Here is a 21,280-nt window from a genome sequence, read left to right as displayed (position 1 = left end):
CTCCAAACTGACAGCAATGTCTCCCTCTTTTGAATCCAACGAAGTATGTATATTTCTTAATGCCCATAGTTAATTGTTAAAATGTCACATACACTAATAGCTACTTGAGGGAAGGATTTTCTAACTCATGGTCCTATTTCCCACAATATGCAGCATAGTATATCTTACTTCAAAGCTACTGGGTAGATATTTGTCTAACCAATTAATTAAGATATGTGAGTACAATTCTAGGGTTGTCTTTATGAACGACTTAGTCTAATATACTTTGCAAATGTCTCTATTACATTCAGGTGGGCTGCTCCTAAAGTTCGTTCCAGAGGCAGGGCTGGTTTGAAGGACTTGATAAAAATTGCTCACAAATTCTGCTCAGACAAGGACACTCCCAATGTGAATAGATAACTTGTTGGATGCATCTACCAGCAGCTGAACTGCTGGCAACTTTTGTTTGGAGTGAAGAGCTTTCAGCCCAGCTTTCATCAGTGCACCTCCCTTCCGTTATGTTTTGCCTCCTGTTTTGTTTACATGAAAGACTACAGTCTTGTCTTAGAATTTCTGGGTATTATGTGTACCTTAGGGAAATCTGATTATAGAGATAATCTACTAACAGGGAAGAGTTTCCATTTGTTTCTATTGAGTTTTGTCAATTCTGAATCCAAGATTCCTTTGTATTCCAGTCCACTGACTAGAGCCTCCCAGCCAGACGTTGAGGCATCTGTTTCTATAGTCTTTGGAACTGGGAAAGATAAATAAGAATGTGCGGGAATTATCTGTATATTTGCTAACCACCAATTTAGATCTAAATAGACTCCCTCTGTTAGGAAGACTAATGAATTCCAATTCTCTGAAATATCCTTTGCTTTTAACAAGCAAGATGGAAGGCATCTAAAGAAAAAAAAAAAAAGAAAGAGATGCACAGAGGGAAAAGCTGTGAATAATGCCACCAGAGAACCAATTATGTTCACCAGCTGGCATTGAGAAACTTGTTTCCCTTGACAAAAAGAAGACTTCAGTTTTAGCCTCAAACTTCTTTTTGACATTGTGTTCTTTAGGGCTGAATGACAAATCCTCCCAGACATCCCCATAAGATATTAGGAAAAAAATTCTTAACACTATTGTTACGTGTAACATGACAAAGTGCTTGGCAGGAAGAGAAAAACAAGTGAAGGCATCAACATGGCAGTTAATAAGAACCAACTAGATAAAATGACAGTGAAAATGAAACATTAAGACGTAGAGACCTTCCTCCCCAGCCACATGACTGAGTCAACGAATTATATTCACAACTTGGCATGACAGTGATAAACTGGTTGGGACATTTCATAGATGTAAAAGTATATTTGTTATGAAAGAGTAGCTAAAAGCTATATTTCTCAGTAATAGAAACAACATTTTGGACTTTTTCCCCTGTTAAGGGGGGACCCTCTTTGATTGCAGCTAAGCCTAGAACTGTGCCTTTTGTGTGTTAGTGGGTGAGATATGATCTATTTCAGGCTCTCTCAGCCAGTAAAACTTGGAAGAAAGTGGTGTCACCCAATCTTGGGCTCTCACTAGAAGTCTTTTTTTAACTGCCCTGAGCCCCTCAGAGCCAATCTTGGCTGGGAGTCCCCTCTGTACCTCCTCCAAGCTGTTTCTTGGGGAAATACTTGTGAATTCAGTGTTTTCATTTTGTACAGTCAGTCCTCCATATCCATGAGTTTTGCATTTGCAGATTGAACCAACTGTGCCTCAAAAATATATTTTTAAAAAATTCCAGAGACTTCCCTGGTGGTGCAGTGGTTAAGAATTCGCCTGCCAATGCAGTGGACAAGGGTTCGATCCCTGGTCCGGGAAGATCCCACATGCTGCGGAGCAACTAAGCCCATGTACCGCAACTACTGAGCCCATGTGCCACAGCTACTGAAGCCCACGTGCCTAGAGCCTGCGGTCCGCAACAAGAGAAGCCACCGCAATGAGAAGCCTGCGCACCACAACGAAGAGTAGCCCCTGCTCTCTGCAACTAGAGAAAGCCCGCATGCAGCAACGAAGACCCAAGGCAGCCAAAAATAAATAAATAAAATAAATAAATTTATTTTTAAAAATTCCAGAAAGTTCCAAAAAGCAAAACTTGAATTTGTCATGCATCAACAACTATTTACGTAGCATTTCATTGTGTTGGGTATTATGAGTAATCTAGAGATGACTTAAAGTATACTGGAGGATGTGTGTAGGTTATATGCAAATACTTCTCCATTTTATGCATAAGGGTCTTGAGCATCTATAGATTTTGGTATCTGAGGGGGTTCTGGAGCCAATCCCCCATGGATACTGAGGGACAACTGTATACCATTTTAAAACCTGCCTTTCTCAAGTATCTATTTGAAGTTCATAAAAATCTGCAGAACAAGTTCACTCAGTCTAACCTTTGCTGAACCACCCTTTTTTCTCAAGGTACCTAGAAATGTTTATTCAATAGCAACTTGCTTTTTTGATTGCAAAAAGGGGGAACTTTAATTTTAGAAGTTTATTGTTTCTCTTTCAAATGATGCCATCCTGTGTACACCTGTATAGTCTGAGTACTACACAATTCCAGGTGCACCCCCCGCAAGAAGTAAATATCAATGGCTCCTCCCTACCCCCAACCCAACCTGGATTGAAGAGAGTGGTTGTCTTGACCCTATGCACAAAGATTATATATTTTTGATGTGATTGGATAACTGACTGGATAATTAATTTAATATACTTTGTTCTGGGGAGGAAAATGGAGCTGTTATTTGCTTTCATGCCATAACTCCCCAACTCTATTATTTTACTGAAATTGGTATTATACTTAATATTACAGAAATACAAATGTTATTTAAATGACTCCTTAGCTTTGAACCAAAATCAGTAAGGAAGTGTTTTACACATTTTATTTCACATGTTTTCATCTTGGATTTTCCATGCCTCTTATTCTCTTTGAAGGATGCAATTGGAAAGGAATGGTTTCATCAGTAGTTTGTCCCAGCCTTCTTACTTATACATTCCCTGAAACATCTTCAAAAATGGTTTCCTGGGACTTCCCTGGCGGTCCAATGGTTAAGCCTCTGCGATTCCACTACTGGGGGCACGGGTTCTATCCCCAGTCAGGGAAATAAAATCCCACATGCCGCACAGCGTGGCCAAAAAATAATGATTTTCTTTTTCTTTATTAATACATTTTTTAAATGGCAATTCTTTTGAGATATAACACAACCACAAAACTCATCCATTTCAAGTATATAATTCAGTGGTTGCAGTATATTCACAGAGCTGTGCAACCATCACCACTATCTAATTTCAGAGCATTTCATCACTTCCAAAGATTTCATACCATTAGCAGCCACATCCTGCACCCCAACCCCACCGGCCCTAGGCAAACACTAATCTACTTTTTTTTTTAAGTTTTCTTTTGATGTGGACCATTTTTTAAAAAGTCTTCATTGAATTTGTCACAATATTGCTTCTGTTCTATGTTTTGGGGTTTTTTTTTTTTTTTGGCTGCAAGGCATGTGGGATCTTAGCTCCCCAACCAGGGATCAGACCTTCACCCCCTGCATTGGAAGGTGAAGTCTTAACCACTGGACTACCAGGGAAGTCCCACTAATCTACCTTTTATCTCTATAGATTTGCCTATTCCAGACATTTCATATAAATGGTATCATACAATAAATGGCCTCTTGTGATTGAATTCTTTCATTTAGCATAATGTCTTCAAGTTTCATCCATGTTGTAGCATGTATGAACTTGCTACTTTTTAGTGCTGGAAAATGTTCTATTGAATGGATATGTACCACATTTTGTTTATCCATTCATCAGTTGATGGACATTGGGTTATTTCTACTTTTTGGCTGCTATGAACAGTCCTGTACAAGTTTGCTTTTTTTCCTGTACACACTGTGTGTGTGTGTGTGTGTACTTCTGTTTTCAAGAGTCTTGGTTATTCACTTAGGAGTGCCGTTGCTAGGTCTTATGGTAACTGTATGTTTAACATTCTGAGGAACTACCATACTGTTTTGCAAAGTGGCTGCACCATTTTATAATCCCACTGGCAATGTAGGGGGGCTCTAATTTTTCTACATTTTCCCAATACTTATTTTCTGTCTTTTTAATTTTATCTGTCCTAGTGGGGTGAAGTGGTATCTCATTGTGGTTTTGATTTGCATTTCCCTAATAACTAATGATGTCGAGCATCTTTTCAAGTGTTAATTGGCCACATTTATATATCTCCTTTGGAGAAATATCTACTCAAGTCCTTTGCTTATTTTAAAATTATTAATTTTGCTTGTGGTAAACTACACATAATATAAAATTTCCATCTTAACCTTTTTTAAGTGTACAGTTCAATGGCATTAAGTACATGCTCATTTTGTACAAACATCACCACTGTCCATCTCCAGAACTCTTCATCTTCCAAAACTGAAACCCTGCACCTATTAAACACCAGCTCCCCATTTCCCATTCCCCAGCCCCTGGTAACCATCATTCTACTTTCTGTCTCTATGAATTTGACTAGTCTAGGTACTTAGACTGTATATAGTGGAATCATAAAATATTTGTCCTTTTGTGACTGGCTTATTTGTGACTTTGCATAATGTCTTCAAGGTTCATCCATGTTGTAGCATGTGTCAGAATTTCCTTCCTTTTAAAGACTGAATAATATTACATTGCATATATATACCACATTTTGTTCATCCATTCATCCACTGAGGGACACTTGGGTTGCTTCCACCCCTTGGCTATTGTGAATAATGAACATGGATGTACAAATATCTGTCCAAGTCCCTGCTTTCAATTCTTTTGGGTAAATGCCGAGGAGAGGAATTGTTGGGCCATGTAGTAATTCTATTTTTAAGTTTTTAGGAACTGCCATACTGTTTTCCATAGCAGCTGCACCATTTTACATTCCCAACAATAGTGCACAAGAATTCCAATTATCCTCACCAACACTTATTTTCTGCTTTTTAAAAAAATAGTAGCCATCCTAATGAGAGTGAAATGGTATTTCATTGTGGTTTTGGTTTATATTTCCCTAATGATTAGAGATTATATCAGCCAGCTCCGACTGCCGTAACAAATACCATAGACTGGGTGGCTTAAACAACAGAAATTTATTTCTCACAGTTCTGGAGGCTGGGCAGTTCAAGATCAAAAAGTTCCAGCCAATTTGGTTCCTAGTTAGAGCTCTCCTCCTGGCTTGCAGATGGCTGCCTTCTCACTGTGTCCTCACAGGGAGGAGAAAGAGAGATCATTCTCTCTTCCTCTCTTTCTGAGGTCACCAATCCTATTGGATGAGAGCCCCACCCTTTTGACCTCATTTAACCTTAATTATCTCCTAAAAGTCTTATCTCCAAATACAGTCACATATGAATTTTGGAAGAACACAGTTTGGTCCATAGCTGTGATGTTGAGCATATTTTCATGTATTTATTGACCATTTGTATATCTACTTTGGACAAATGTGTATTCAAGTCTTTTGTCCACTCTTAAATAAGGATATTGGTTTTGTTTTGAGTTGTAGAAGTTCTTTAATATTCAGGATAATAACCCTTTATCAGGTATAGGATCCACAAATGTTTTCTTCCATTCCATGAGTTGCCTTCTCACTCTGTTGACTGTGTCCTTTGATGCTCATTTTTAAACTGGGTTATTTATCTTTTTATTGTTGAGTTGTAAGAGTTCTTTATATATTCTGGATACAAGCCCCTTACTAGGTATATGATTTGCAAATATTTTCTCCCATACTGTGGGTTGTCATTTGACTTCCTGATGATGTCCTTTCAAACACAAAAGTTTTAAATTTTGATGAAGTCCCATTTACTTTTTCTTCTGCTGCTTGTGTTTGTGGTGTCATATCTAAGAAATTATTGCCTAATTCAAAGTCATGAAGTTTACTCCTATGTTTTGTTCTAAGAGTTTTATAGTTTTAGCTCTTACATTTTGGTTTATGATCCATTCTGAGTTAATGCTTGTATATGGTATGAGATATTCCTTTTCTTTTAATCCCTAAGAACATAATCATTTTAGCATGTTTTTACTAGATTCAATATGAAAAAAAATTAGTAAAGTGGGTTTTTTTGTTTGTTTGGGGAGATCTTTTTTTTTAAATCACTGACTCATTGCACACATGGGAAGCCACATCTATTTATATCACCAAAAATATACCTCACTTGGATTAAGCTCATTCAGTCTGTTTTATAAGCAGAGAAACCCAAGCATAAGGTAACAACAGGAATGGCTGCCAATGGCAGTTGAGATAACACTCATTGAAAGATTATGAATAACATCTTGATTACAAATAAAAGCATGGTCTCATCTTTTTAGTCCAAAATTGGCTACGACTACATATCATCTTTTAGTCTGATTAATGGCAGAGTAACAGTTAGAGTAGGAAAGAGATTAGCAAATCATTTAAGATGTCAAGTGCAGTTAGTGTGTCATTTTATCATAGATAATATAGTAAAGCTCATAGCGACAGGTGTATGTAATAAATAAGAACTAAGAATACTCAGATCTTGAAGAGTCAAGGTAATGTTTCTAAAATCAGCATTATTTCGTTGGATTTGATTTTCTTCCTCTGAATTGTCATACTGTTGAATTGGGCTTTGATTTACTGACACTCTAAGATTTGGTGTGGATGTTCTTTTTGCTTTGCAGGATGCACAGAATCAAAAATTAAAGACAAGTGTATGGTATCGTGAGGTAAATGATTATGTTTTCTTCCGTGCATGCTGGACTCCTGAACTCGATCTGTTGCAAGATGTAATTATTCGAAGAAATAGATACTATCTTGTGTTTCTAGTTCTTTATGTCTGCAGCAGACCTGATTTATTAGAATCTGAGTAAGATACATGGCCGTGGTTTCTGGTTGGGGCAACCCTCTTTAGGAGTTGAATGGAAAGTCCTCTCCCCTGACAGATAGAACCAACGGGCTGATCAATTGAGTTATTCATCCGAATCCCTCTTCAGTTCTTTGATGAGATTGACATTGCCCCTTTGTGATGTTTCCTTTTTGGCTACAGGTTTGGGATGATGAGTTTTTATCCTGGAACTCCAGCATGTTTGATGAGATTAGAGAGATCTCCCTACCTCTAAGTGCCGTCTGGGCTCCTGATATCATCATAAATGAGTTGTAAGTGTGCTGGGGTGTGTTTCTGTGGGGTTTAGGCTGCTTAGAATATTCAGGCCGGTTGCTGCTTCCTTTAAGTCATGGTTACTATTTTTTGTTTCTCAACTTGAAGAAGAGCATACTGTTGGGAGTATTCAGGTTAGAAGTACCATGAGTTGACATCATTTAAGATACAGATTTGATTGCTAATGCTTAATGTTACTCATGGATTATGTCTGTGTGTGTGTGTGCGTGTGTGCGTGTGTGTGTGTGTGTGTTTTATAAATTTACTTATTTATTTATATTTTTTATTTTTGGCTGCATTGGGTCTTTGTTGTTGCGCGTGGGCTTTCTCTAGTTGAGGTGAGCGGGGGCTACTCTTCGTTGCGGTGTGCGAGCTTCTCTCATTGCAGTGGCTTCTCTTGTTGCAGAGCATGGGCTCTAGGCGCGTGGGCTTCCGTAGTTGTGGCACGCAGGCTCAGTTGTTGTGGCTCACGGGCTTAGTTGCTCCGCGGCATGTGGGATCTTCACGGACCAGGGCTTGAACCCGTGTGCCCTGCATTGGCAGGCGGATTCTTAACCGCTGCGCCACCAGGGAAGTCCTATGTCTGTGTTTTAACATTAGCAAGTGAGTTGACTTACAAGGCTGTCATTGCTGAACCCACCTTTGCCAGGGTGGGTATCTCATGTAAAGTGTGATTCTGTCTTTGCACTTCTAGGCTAGTCTTGGGTGTTACGGTCACTATCATCTCATAATCAGTTCTGTTTATGTATTGGAATGACTAAAGCCCTTTCTGTAACAAAGATCTTTTGTGTTTCATATAGTGTGGATATTGAAAGATCACCTGATCTTCCCTATGTTTACGTGAACTCATCTGGGACCGTTAAGCACTCTAAGCCCATCCAACTTGTCTCTGCATGCAGTTTAGACACATACGCTTTTCCATTCGATATCCAGAATTGCAGCCTAACCTTCAATAGCATTCTGCACACAGGTAAGCCATAAGAGGTGTAACCTGCTAGTGGGCAAACACACTTGTGCTGGGTTGGCACACACAGGTGAAATTATTATATTATGCTGTCCCTCAGGTCTATTTTATTCTTGCACATAATTGACTTTTTATAAATCTAAATCTCTTCTTGCAGTTATTTGGCTCCTGCTGTAATTCAGACTAAGTACAGTATTGTGCCCAGAGATATTGCCCTTTGCTGCTGTTGGTTTGAAAATACAATATTAGGCTTCTACTGCCATTGAGAACGTTATAGAAGTCTCATACTATAGACAATGGAGTACAAACCCTCAGTTCATAGCTGCTTTTTTTCATGACCAGAAAGTTTTTATCCCCCATCCCTACCCCTAATTCAAAATGATATATTGAACCCCATCTCCATAAGACTGTCCATGTGGGGACAGGAGTAAAAAGGAAGGATTTGAATTGCGAGTTGGAAAAGTGGGTTAATATTGGTGCCTCTCTCCATGGGAAGTCAACTGTTTCTGTTGTTTTCAGTGGAAGATGTAGACCTGGCCTTCCTGAGAAGCAGAGAAGACATTACACATGACCAAAAAGCATTTTTGAATGACAGTGAGTGGGAACTTCTTTCTGTGTCCTCAACATACAACATCCTGCAGAGCAGCGCTGGAAACTTTGCACAGATTCAGTTTAATGTAGGTCCTCCCCCTTCCTGTCCCTGTTGCCCACTTCTCTGCAGTCTTTCACCTTCTCTATCGGGCTGAGGAGTCTCTCTCCTGCATCTTCTCATTCGTTATCACCTAAGTACAGGTGATTCCAGTGGTTCCAACATCCACTTGCATTTTGGCATTTCAGAGACCAGAGATTCAGCCACAGATCCTGGACTCCTGCTGTAGCTATTCCATATGTGAATATAAAGAGAATGGTTTTCAGGCAGAGACCTGAACCAGCCACTACAGCAGGAATCTTCAAGCCTTTCAATACATATAACAGCCTCACTTTTAATTGCTACTGAGAGAGAGAGAGAAAAAAAAACCCCACAAACAACAGCAACAAAAAATTGGGAGAAGAGTGTCTCTTCAACATTAATGTCCTGTTTGCAATTGAGTAAATTATTAATTAATCCCAGACACAAATGCATAAAATTATCATATTATTAACTTGAGTATCTTGAGGGATTAGCTAACAAATCACCTGCAGGATCCACAGAGACCACTGGTGGTTTCCGGATCAGAGAGAACAACTACTCTAGAACGACGTGATAAGAACCCAGACTTCTCAGATGTGCCACCGGGAATGCCCTTGGCTGCACTGTTCCTGGGGAAATTTGTCCAGCAGACACCTGGGGGGCAGTTGGGAGCAGGACAGTGAAGCCTGTTACCTTGCAGTCCAGGGGCACCGTTCTTCCTTCCCTCCTGGCAAAACATCCTGACATGTGGTCTGCAGCAAGTTTCTGCAGCCAGCAGACTTGTCATTAGTATTCAGCCCTGCTTTTCTGCACAGAGTCAGCTGGTGGTGGGAGCTGGGGGCAGTGGGAGGGTCTTTCACGCCAGGTAGTCTGATTGAAAAGTAGAGACTACAGACAGGTCAGGATTGCACAGATGAATTCACACAGATGAAGTCTCCTGGAAACAAACCTTTTGAATAAGAAGGAAAAGTCAGACTAGACTAAGGTGCTATTGGTACAATGGATAATCATATGCTAAGTGGAGTGGTGGTGATGAAATAAGCGATTATTGAGGGCACAGAAGTCCTCCATTGGTTAAAAGGTGTGGTATGCAGCTTTCTAGCAAAGCTCTTGTTAAATCAAGGCCCCTTAGACACAGCAGTGATTTGAACCTGACTAATCTATAACGCCGGGTACCAGCTAATCCCAATTCGTACCTTCCTTGCGGTAGGGCTTGGATTCTTGCCTATTCTGCTTGGTTTTTATCAAAGCTTGCATTGTGGCTTGTTTGTCCACTTTTTTACCAAGAGAAAGGGAAGGGGAAAAGAAAGCTTTTTTAATTTCAATGAGTTTCTTGGCTAAGAGTAAACACCTCATTAATTTTAAAGATATCAGCCCACAAACATTATTGATGCAGCCCGAATAATGGAGAGCATTAAAGGGAAATGTGAGGGAGTAGCACGTGCAAGGTGGAACACAGTCACCTATCAAGCACTCCGGAGAACGCTGCACACACCATTACCTACACTGCACGGAGGAGACAAACAAAGATGGGAGACGGGACAGGTAAACAGGAGTGTGTGCTCCCACGCGCACAAATGAACTCTCTCCATAGAGCAGGCATTATTTGTAGTTACATGTCACCCTTTACCCTAAATATTAATTGTCTTCTCAACAGTGGCAAGAGATTTTCTTTTTTTACTTTATTTATTTATTTGTTCGTTTATTTTTGGCTGTGTTGGGTCTTCATTGCTGCGTACAGGCTTTTCTCTAGTTGCGGCGAGTGGGGGCTAGCTACTCTTCGTTGCTACACGTGGGCTTCTCATTGCGGTGGCTTCTCTTGTTGCGGAGCACGGGTTCTAGGCGTGCGGGCTTCAGTAGTTGTGGCACGTGGGCTCAGTAGTTGTGGCTTGTGTGCGGGCTTAGTTGCTCTGCAGCATGTGGGATCTTCCCGGACCAGGGCTCAAACCCGTGTCTCCTGCATTGGCAGGCAGATTCTTAACCGCTGAGCCACCAGGGAAGTCCTGGCAAGAGGTTTTCTATGTCCTAGCTCCATGTTAAATATGATGAACAGAGGCGTAAAAGATTGTTAAAGGGTGGAGACGATCTCCTCCCTGGATCTCAGGGACCAAGGTCCCATTCCTTTGTTGTCTTCACTGCCACACTTCTTCTCCATTCAGTGTTTACATTGAGGGGGGCTGGAGGGGACATCAATTCGATTTCATGCTCTTGGAACTTCTGCCTGGGGACCTTTGCCCTGGGGGTTAAGGTTGGTTATCTAGCAGGCTGCCTTCCACCCTGGCCCTCGGGAACAGAGTAGGGAAAGAATCCTGAGAAGAGCCACAGATCGTGTTTGGTAAGGCAGGGAGCGACTCAGGAGCATTCCTGCAACTTTGGAAGACAAAGTAGATTGAATGACTCTCCAGTTCAGTTCTTTTTCCCCCTCGACCTCTTTTAGCCTCCCTGACTCCCCATTCCCACCATATGCACCGTGTCGGCTCATGTTCTCCTACTCCGTGCCAGACATCCTACTCTGAATTTAGCAATCAAGTCACCCTGGTGTCCTTCAACGACCTTTAGCCAATAATGTGAAATTCAGAGCCCGGTTCCATGCCAACATTGGGCCTGCCAGGGTCCTGACAGCAAAGGGCCAGCTCCCTCTCAATCTAATCACCTCCTGTGTCCAAGTCCAGGCTACCCAGCAGAGGGTAGGGAATGGGTGGGGCAGGCAGGAGAAACAAAGATCTATTCTAAATACGTCATCAGCCTGGGCCTGATGTACATGCTGCCATTGATACTGAACCAAATGCTCCGGGTGCCCCGTTAGTTCCGGCTAACGTGCAATCCTGTCTGCAGCTCCAGGACATGTATTGTTGATCAGAGGGCACCGCTGACACTTTGGAGTCAGGCTGCATTCCACAGGGGGCCCAGAGCACAGGCACTTCTGCCTACGAGGATGTCTGTATGCAGCCTGGCACCCGATCCAGCAGCCATGGGAGGGGAGGTTTCCTCCAATACATTGTCAGAGGTGCTGGTTCCCAGAAACAGCAGGGTGAACATTTGATTTCTATATGGTAGTGTTTTGTTTCTTTTTTGTTTTTTAAAGAATGAGGGTAGAAATGAGAGGCAGTAGAAATAAAATTTGAGAACTCATGTTGGATAGAAAAGGGTGGACCGTTGTGGGAACTAAAGTGAGCCCGACCACAGATGTCCTCTCACTGCCTAAATGCTCATGTGGCCAGAATTGGGAGGCCCACAGGGGACTCCTAGAAAAATGCAGAGGGGCATCTGGGAAAGAAAGGCGCCTTGTTTACCCTCATTTTCAGATGTAATTTTCCTTTCTAGAGTAGGGTAGATTAATTTTGTTGAGATATCCATTGAATGCAGCTCATAAACTTGATAGAAGATCCTTCTAAGCTCTATTAGGTCACTCCAGAGAGAGAGAGAAAGAGAGGAGAGAGAGACACACACACACACAGATATATATATATAGAGAGAGAGAGAGAGAGAGAGAGAGCGAGAGAGAGAGAGAGAATTTAGGCCCCTAGAAACCCTTCCAGGGTCACTCAAGTAACTCTGGAATCATGGACTTTCTGCTAATCCAACCCGACCCATGGTCTAGATCCAAGAAACTCTCACTCTTGTGCAAGGATCTTACTTAAATGGCCGCAACTTTCCCATTCTTTCTGAATTGGGAATGTTGGGAGGGGCTTGGGAGAGGAGGAAAATGGGCTTCTGTATGAAGCGTGAGTCTGGGCGTCAAAATTCCAACTATGTCATAAAGATGGTCATGCAAAATTGAGTACTGGTGAGGTCTACCATCAAGGAGGCAATTAGAGGCTAACCTTGGGGCCTATTCCATCTCCAAGGAGCTCTCCACATACACATTCTGAATTAGATTGATCTCTTTCATTAACATCAATAGGCTCCAAATACCTTTGTGTACTTATTATTACCTGGCTTTAATGGATAATGAAATTGTGGCATAATATTGCTAACACCTGAAGGGTGTCTAATGGAGAACACGGACTGAAGCCAAAGTGCTTTTTCTTCCCTTTCTGTGGAATTTAAAGGCACCAGCTCCTTTAGTCCATTAGAAATGATGGGCTCTAGGTAGGGGCAGTTCTGCAGAGAGTGGTGTCTCACTGAGCTGGTGACATACCGTCCCCTGGCATACAGGGGTTACTGCCTGACATGACCTGCAGAGAGGTAGCCCTCCGAACACTGACCTTAAGATGAGAGCCCCCCTTTGGGCTCACTCCACTCTCCCACCCCACTGGGGCTAAAAGAAGCGTCATTAACAGATTCTAATACAGCTCAATGAACACCTTTTGTGTTCTTATCATGCACCAAGCTCAATGCTGAGCACTGAGGACACAAGCATGAATAAAACAAGACTCTTGGTTCCTATCACGGGCCTCAAAATCCGCCCACGGAGACATGATAACAGTAACCGCAAAACCAAGCACTGACTCCAAATCAGGCACTGTTTTAAGAGGTCATACTGGAATCCTCACATCTCTATGAGGTGGGGACTCTAAGGGTCCACGTTTTTACAAGTGTTTGAATTGGGGTGCAGAGAAGTTAAGTATCTTAACCAAGGTTATAGGGTGAATGGTGGAGCCTGGACTTGACTCCAGAAACTCTGTGCCTAATCCTATATGAGGGTGACACACAACTAAAGATAAGCAGTAATATTCCAGTCCAGTCTGTGGCATCCTTCCACCGTGTGTTACTGGCCAAGTCGCCTGTATTAGTTTCTTAGGGCTGCTGTAACAAAGTACCACTTTAAAACAATAGAAATTTCTTCTCTCACAGTTCTGGAGGTCAGAAATCTGACATCAAGGTGTTGGCAGGGTTGGTTCCTTCTGGGCGCTCTGAGGGAGAGACTGCTCCATGCCTCTCCGTTAGCTTTTGGTGGTTGCTAGCAATCTTTGGCTTTCCTCGGCTTGTAGACATATCACTCCAATGCCTGCCTCCATCTTTACATGGCATTATCCTTTGTATGTCTCTTTTCTTCTTCTTACAAGGACATCAGTCATATTGGGTCAAGGGCCCACCCTATTCCATATGACCTCACCTTAACTAATTTCATCTGCAATGATCCCATTTCCAAATAAGGTCATATCCTGAGCTTCTGGAAGGACACGAATTTTGGGGGGCATTATTCAATCCAGTACCATCTGCCACCCTCTGACTCCCCCAAATTCATGTCTGTCCCATGTGCAAAATATAGACGCCCTATCCCAACATCCCCAAATGTCTTAACCCATTCCAGTACTGATTCTAAGACCAGAATATCACCTAAACATAAACTCAGAAAGTCCCAAATCTTGTCATCAAATCAAGTATAGACCCTGGGTATGGTCCATTTTGGGGCAAACTTCGATCTGCAGACTTGTGAAATATCTAACCATCAGAATCTGGTTCCTGATCCCATAAGACGTGGGTTGGGGGTTTGAGGGGCAAGAGTAGAGACCTGTCCTGTCACCAGTTCTAACTCTATTATTTAGGATAGTGCCTGATACTCTGTTCATGCTCAATTCATGTTTCTTGAGCGGGGGAACAAAGGCTTTAAGGATCAAAGGAGATCATGAAAACAAAACATTTCTGAAAACTGTGGGATAAAATTAGAGTTTCTTTAGGCTGCACTGGGCTTGTAGAGAAAATTAGTCTAGTCCATAGGTAACATTGCCCCCAGATCAACTTAAAGAAAAAGGTGGGTCCTTTGTGCTTGAAGAAAACCAAAACTGTAGGAAATATTTGATCTGTCTTAGGAATTGGAACATCCTTGCTAAAAGGCAGAAAAATGGCTAAGGTTGTTCTGGAGGGTCTGTCTAGTTTTACGATTTTACAAGCCAAACATAACATAGAGCTTTCTGCTTTATGTCACAGCCCAAGCTAATTGTCCACACTTGTACCTACCTGTTTACTTTCAGCTATTGTTGATAGCCAGTGAGGAGTATCCTCACAACAGGACAGGCTACATACTTTGTGGGGCCTCGTGCAAAGTGAAAATGCAGGGCCCCTTGCTTAAAAATTATTAAGAATTTCAAAATGGCACAAAGCCAAGCGTGGGCGCATCTCAGTGCAGGGCTCCTTGTGACTGCATGAAGCTGGCCTGCCTCCCAGCCTCTTAGCTCTTGCCAGGCCTCTCCCCTGGCACCTTGGGGAACATGAGATTTGGTGAAACTGCACTTTCCTAGGAACCAGGGACCCTAAGGAGCCACACTGCCCGTCTTTGGTTCTGTCCCAGATTTCCATTCACTCTCTGCATCAGCCTCTGGGTGGAGAAGAGTCATCTCAGCGTGTGCTATTTACATGGGAACTTTATTTAAAGAGTACAACAGCTAATCTCAATTGTACCCAAGATGCTTGGCAAGGCAAAAGTAAACTGCTTTTTTAAAAAGGGAAAAATCAAGGCATGGAGAAGTTCGATACAATCCAGAATCACTTAAACCAGCACATCAAATTGAGGGGCTCGGGAACTCTGCTGTTCCTTTGACTCTAAGTCTGGGCTCTTTCTGCTTAACCAACATGCCTACTGGTACTTTTCTTTAGGGTGGTATTCTTATTCCTTTCATCTCCTTTATGTAATGTCCACCATGAAGTCTCTGGGGGTCTTCCCACTTCTACCCTCCAGAGACAGCAGGCTTGGTCGCCCCCATCTCCCCATATGGCCAGATCACCAACAGCCCAGGTGGGGCTCACAACACAAGAGCCCCTGTGGACTCTGGCCCCTTGACTCCCTTCCCCCTGCGCCTCCTAACCATGGCTATGTCTGTCACAGCACAACGAAGGGAGTAGAAAGGTGCAGGTTGATGACAGGTCATGGTTTTCCTTGTTGACTGCACTTGGGTAAAAATGTATTTTAACCAAATGATTGCAAAGCAGTGAGTGTCACTCTGGTTTAGATATTTGCAGCCAGTTATGTCTCATGTGAAAGACAATAGCCAGACTACAATCCGCCGAATGGCTCTGGTCTGCAGAGCTCCACTGAGTCAGGACATGCTTCCAGACCCAAAGGCTGGGGAGGCCCTGCTCTCACCAGCAAGGTGACATCTGGTCTCACCCAGCCAGGCTCTTCTCCCACCACCTTCTGCTCCGTCCCTGGTCTCTGCCCTGGCTCCCGTCTATGTGATCCTCGTCTAGAGAGGGAGGCAGAGGTGAGAGAGAAGACCCTGAACTCAGCTCAGAGGTCTGATCAGACCGAGAGTAGGCTGTATGGGAAAGAGCACAGGGCTTGGAACCAGAAGATGTGGGAGCACATCCCAGCTCTGCCACTTACTCAGCTTACTTAGGGGGCTGAGCTTTATTTTTAAAAATCTATAAAGTGGGGATGCTCTATTACCTGCCAACAAACTGACAGTGAGGAGTAAATAAATCACATCCCATGTGAAAAAGTATCTAGCACACTATCTGACATGTAGAAATCGGTCAGCTGTTTGGTGAATCAGAGAAATGGGAGATTTCAGACATCATGTTTTTCCAAATCTAACAGCAACATGGCCCAGAACATTCATTTGTTCAGTAAACATTTATCAAATACCCACTGTAAGATAGGTATTATTTCTGGCCCCATGAAGGATTAAAAAATGCCATTTTCACCCTCAAATGGTCATTGCAAAGCAGTAAGTGTCTGATGGGGGAAACAGCCCTGTCATATCATAGTTTCTCTCCAGGAAGGATGAGAATAGATTTTGTGTTAATTACAGACATCTCCTATTCCCATCCCAGAGAAGCTAGGTATAACAAAATGGCAACAGCCATCATTGTAATTTTATGAGTCTTAAATTCCCAGCTAAAAAACCTGCTCAGCAGCTCTCTGCCCAGCCGCGCTGCAGGTGCTGCTGGGTATCTGCAGTTGCCCCCACCTCACATCTACTTTTGCTCCTGGAGGCTGGTCTGCGGCCTGTAGAGTTGGGACTCCTGGTCATGTTTGGCCAGTAGCGGGCAGGGGAGACAGTGGCAGGAGATTGGAAGGAGGGGGGAGAGTGAGTGGGGCATTTATCTCTCCATTTCTCCCCACCCCATGGCGTCTCCGCCAGCTGGCTGTGCTCCTAAGAGGAAGCCACAAGTCCAACCAGCTTTCTGTCCCCTCAAGTTCCAACCACATTCCCGGTCTTTGGTCCCTTCAGGCCTAAGGGTAGGAAGAGCTGACGCAGTCCCCCGAATCCCTGGGGCACTGTCCTCCTCCTTGTGATTTCTCTATGTCCTGCCCACACCTTGTCAAGCCCTCCTCAACTTTCCCAGTTTAACTGTGCTATTTGTTCCTAACCAGACTCTGACAGATACACAGGTACTAAAATGTTTGCATTCCAGGTAAGAAGAGAGACTAAACCAAAACCAATACAATATATTGCAAACTAAATGGTTTAAAAAGAAAGATTATGGTGTAAGACCTGGTTTTAAAACAGTTTCTCACTCACCAGCTACGTGAATTTGGACAAGCAATTTAATCTCTAGGAACCTCAGTTTCCCAGTTTGTAAAATGGAAACAATAATACCCAGCCCTGTGAGAGAGTGGTAGTGTATATATGGACATATATACACTACCAAATGTAAAATAGATAGCTAGTGAGAAGCAGTCGCATAGCACAGGGAGATCAGCTCGGTGCTATGTGACCAGCTAGAAGGGTGGGATAGGGAGGGTAGGAGGGAGGGAGATGCAAGAGGGAAGAGATATGGGAATATATGTATATGTATACCTGATTCACTTCATTATAAAGCAGAAACTAACACACCTTTGTAAAGCAATTATACTCCAATAAAATCGTTAAAAAAAAAAAAAATAATACCCAGCCCTCAGAGTTGTTGTGAGGATTAAATAAGACAAATCATATGAAACACTTATTCCAGTGCCTGGCATAGAGCAAGTGCTAAATAAATGGTAGCTTCTTCTTATAATGATTAATAATATTAATATTAGTTCTATGTAAAAGCTTAAAGGATTTTTTTCTATTTTCTAAACCACAAGATGATCTCCTATTCTAAACTACATAGACTTTTCATATTATGCAGAAATGTTGGGACGGCAGAAAGCATTCTTGGCTAGGGGTTTGGCCAAACATTTGTCCATTGGCTTAGACCCTCTTGTCAACAGATTCCTCGTCCCTGCCCAGGTGGTGATTCGCAGGTGCCCACTGGTCTATGTTGTGAGCCTGCTGATTCCCAGCATCTTCCTAATGCTCGTGGACCTGGGGAGCTTCTATCTTCCGCCCACCTGCCACGCCAGGATTGTGTTCAAGAGCAGCGTGCTGGTGGGCTACACCGTCTTCAGGGTGAACATGTCTGATGAGGTGCCGAAGAGCACAGTGAGCACCCCTCTGATTGGTAAGCAGCTCCAGGGTCGCTAGGTACCTGTCTTGCATCACTTCTGTCCAAGATCTGATGTTGCCTTTCATATGGGGAAGGAAGAGTCCCAGAGACCCCTGCTAACTCCACCTCCTCTGGCTCCTTCCCTCAGGGGTCTTCTTCATGGTCTGCATGGCCTTCTTGGTTCTCAGCTTATCCAAGTCCATCCTGTTGGTCAAATTCCTCCATGATGAGCAGTGCAGCAGGCGGCAGTGGACACTCTTGTGCCTTCGAGGAGACACCAATGAGGAAGGGCCTAGAATGGATCCCTGGGCCCAGCTCGCTGGGGTAACAGGTTTGTGAGAAGACTTGAGGTCCCTGCTTGGTTCTGCTTTATCACCCTCAGCCTTAGTTCCCATGGGTGGAACAGCAGGCCGTCTTGAGTCAGCTGTACGAAAAAATGGAAACACCTGCTTCTTAACCTCTGCCCTGCATATTACATTACCTCCCTGGAGACTGAAGACCGTCTCCTGCTGGCTTGCCAGAAAGCCACGTGTCAGCCTAGAGATCTGGGCCTCAGTCCCCTTGGCTTTTTTTTTTTTTTTTTTTTTTTAATTTATTTATGGCTGTGTTGGGTCTTCATTTCTGTGCGAGGGCTTTCTCTAGTTGCGGCGAGTGGGGGCCACTCTTCATTGCGGTGCGCGGGCCTCTCACTATCGCGGCCTCTCTTGTTGCGGAGCACAGGCTCCAGACGCGCAGGCTCAGCAATTGTGGCTCACGGGCCCAGCTACTCCCCGGCATGTGGGATCTTCCCAGACCAGGGCTCGAACCCGTGTCCCCTGCATTGGCAGGCAGATTCTCAACCACTGCGCCACCAGGGAAGCCCCCCTTAGCTTGTTTTATTTTCCAGTTTGGAGCCATTGACCCCAGAATAGCAGAGTGCGTGCATGTGCACGCACACACACACACAAATAGTTTGTATACATTTGGGATCTGATCGCTTAGTGTGCAAAAGTATACAAATCATCCCAGTGTTCCCTTTGGCAACACATATACTAACACTGGAATGATACAGAGGTTAGCATGGCCCCTGTGCAAGGATGACATGCAAAGTCATGAAGCAGTCCATATTTTCACTGTATCCTTAAAAGTTGCCAAGAGAGTACATTCCAAAAGTTCTCATCACAAGAACAAAAATTTGTAACTGTGTGTGGTGATGGATATTACCTAGGCTTATTGTGGTGATCATTTCACAATATATACAAACATTGAATCATTATGTTGTACGCTTGAAACTAATATAATATGTCAGTTATACCTCAATTAAAAAAAAAAAAAGAACCATTCCAGCCCCTAAAGCTCTAAGTCAACGTGGGTTGGCTGCTAGCTCAGAAAAATCTCCCGGATGGATGTAGCCTTGACACCCTACTTACACAACACCCTACCTGCTGTGTTCTCCAGGGGTTCCTTCAGTGCAGTCTTGCCTCCCCTCAGCAGGTAGGGAGAGGGTCCCCAATCCTAACTAACCCACTGCCCAGTTTTGCCCACCACCTTTCTTGAAGGTTGAGGCCATCGGCTTCAATGGGAAGGCTGCGGGAGCCTTGGTAGCCCCTGGCTCACCTAGAGTGTCTTCCTCTCATATAGAGCCCCCCATCTGTCAAGAGCACCAGGCCCAGCCAGGGACCCTGAGGGAAGTCTGGTCCCAGCTTCAATCTATCAGCAGCTACTTGCAGACCCAGGACCAGGCGGACCGACAGGAGGCTGGGTGGCTGGCCCTCCTGGAACGCTTTGACCGACTGCTCTTCCAAAGCTATCTCGTTGTGCTTGGGTTCTACACCATCACACTGTGTTCCCTCTGGGTGATGTGGAGTGGCTTATGAAGACCCAAGTTTGCTGGTCTCCATCAATGTGTTTGCGTGGCACTTGGGGAAGGCTGAAAGTTTTTGTGGGGATATTGGAAGGGGACAAATGATGGGGTAAAAAGTTCTCCAGCCCCCGTTGCCTCTTTTCATTCAGCCCAGGGATGCACATCATCTAATTTGCTATTGAATGACCCAGGAGTAATGCATTCATGATGAAAATGCATAAACAGTACAAGGTATCCAGTGAAAAGTAATCCTGCCCTCTTACCCAGTTCACTCCCCATAAGTAACCACCGTTAGCAACCTCTTTCAGAAAATTTCTAGCACATGCAAGCATACATGTGTGTTCAAACGGTTTTTTAGAAGTTATAAGAGCACTCCATCTCCCAGTCCTGTCTTGGTCACTTATTCAGTCAGTCGTTCAACAAAACTTGTATTGAGTGTTGATTAAGTCCTAGGCCTTATGTTAGGCACACCAGAGAGTACAAAATAAGTCAGTTTCAGATCATTCTTCACTTGACTTGATCCTTGAGGAACCTTGTTCCAACCAGAACACAAAGTTCCCACCTTATCTGTATCCTGGAGCTCTTGTTCCCTTCATCCCAGGTGAGTCTATCTTCCCCTGTGCCTTCTCAGCAGTGCATTCCTATTGGAGGGGATCCAGATCTAGCACAACATTTCATCAACACGCACCATGTGTAAGGCACTGGGGGATAGGCTTAATGCATGGCCCTTGGGTTCAAGGAGTTTATTATAATATGCTATCCTTGTATTAGTCTGCTCTGGATGCCATAAAAAAATACCACAGACTGGGTGGCTTAAACAGAGATTGATTTTCTCACAGTTCTGCAGGCTGGAAGTCCAAGATCAAGGTGTTGGTAGGGTTGGTTTCTTCTGAGGCCTCTCTCCCTGGCTTGTAGATGGCTGCCTTCTTCCTGTGGTTCTCTTCTGGACACATATGTGTCCAAATTTCCTCTTCTTCTAAGGACACTAGTCACACTGGACCAGGGCCCACCCTAATGAACTCATGTAACCCTAACTACTTCTTTAAAGGCCCCGTTTCTAAATACAGGCCCACTGTGACGTATTGGGGGTTAGGACTTCAACATATGAATTCTGGGGGGACACAGTTCAGCCCATAACACTCACATGATTGTGGAGGCTTGGCAAATCCATAATCTGTAGGGTATTCTGGCAGGCTAGAGACTCAGGAAAGAATTGCAGTTTGTGTTCATAGGCGGTCTGCTGGCTGGATTTTCTCCTCTTCTGGAGAGGTTGGTCTTTTTCTATTAGGGCCTTCAAATGATTGGATGAAGCCCACCCACATTCTGGAGGACAATCTGTTTTACTCAAAGTCTACTGGTTTAAAGACTTTAAACATCTA

General features: G+C 43.4%; 1 protein-coding gene and 1 non-coding gene across 2 annotated transcripts in view; both read left to right on the top strand.

Moving 5' to 3' along the window:
- HTR3B (5-hydroxytryptamine receptor 3B) overlaps positions 1–19,914 on the top strand; it is a 70,135-nt gene extending 50,221 nt beyond the window's left edge. The window contains exons 5-11 of the mRNA XM_061203672.1: positions 6,652–6,696; positions 7,017–7,126; positions 7,928–8,097; positions 8,611–8,768; positions 17,863–18,073; positions 18,207–18,389; positions 19,679–19,914. Of these exons, the coding sequence (XP_061059655.1) occupies positions 6,652–6,696; positions 7,017–7,126; positions 7,928–8,097; positions 8,611–8,768; positions 17,863–18,073; positions 18,207–18,389; positions 19,679–19,914 (1,113 nt within the window). The remainder of the gene's footprint in view (positions 1–6,651; positions 6,697–7,016; positions 7,127–7,927; positions 8,098–8,610; positions 8,769–17,862; positions 18,074–18,206; positions 18,390–19,678) is intronic.
- Positions 19,066–19,169, top strand: LOC133100219 (U6 spliceosomal RNA). Its single transcript, XR_009702456.1, has one exon. It is a non-coding gene; the product is annotated as a U6 spliceosomal RNA (small nuclear RNA).
- Positions 19,915–21,280: the final 1,366 nt, after the last annotated feature.

This window comes from Eubalaena glacialis, chromosome 10 (assembly GCF_028564815.1).
Source record: "Eubalaena glacialis isolate mEubGla1 chromosome 10, mEubGla1.1.hap2.+ XY, whole genome shotgun sequence".
In the NCBI taxonomy this organism is placed as follows: domain Eukaryota; kingdom Metazoa; phylum Chordata; class Mammalia; order Artiodactyla; family Balaenidae; genus Eubalaena; species Eubalaena glacialis.
The sequence above is the reverse complement of the archived record's forward strand: the minus strand, read 5'-3'. Positions and strand labels throughout refer to the sequence as shown.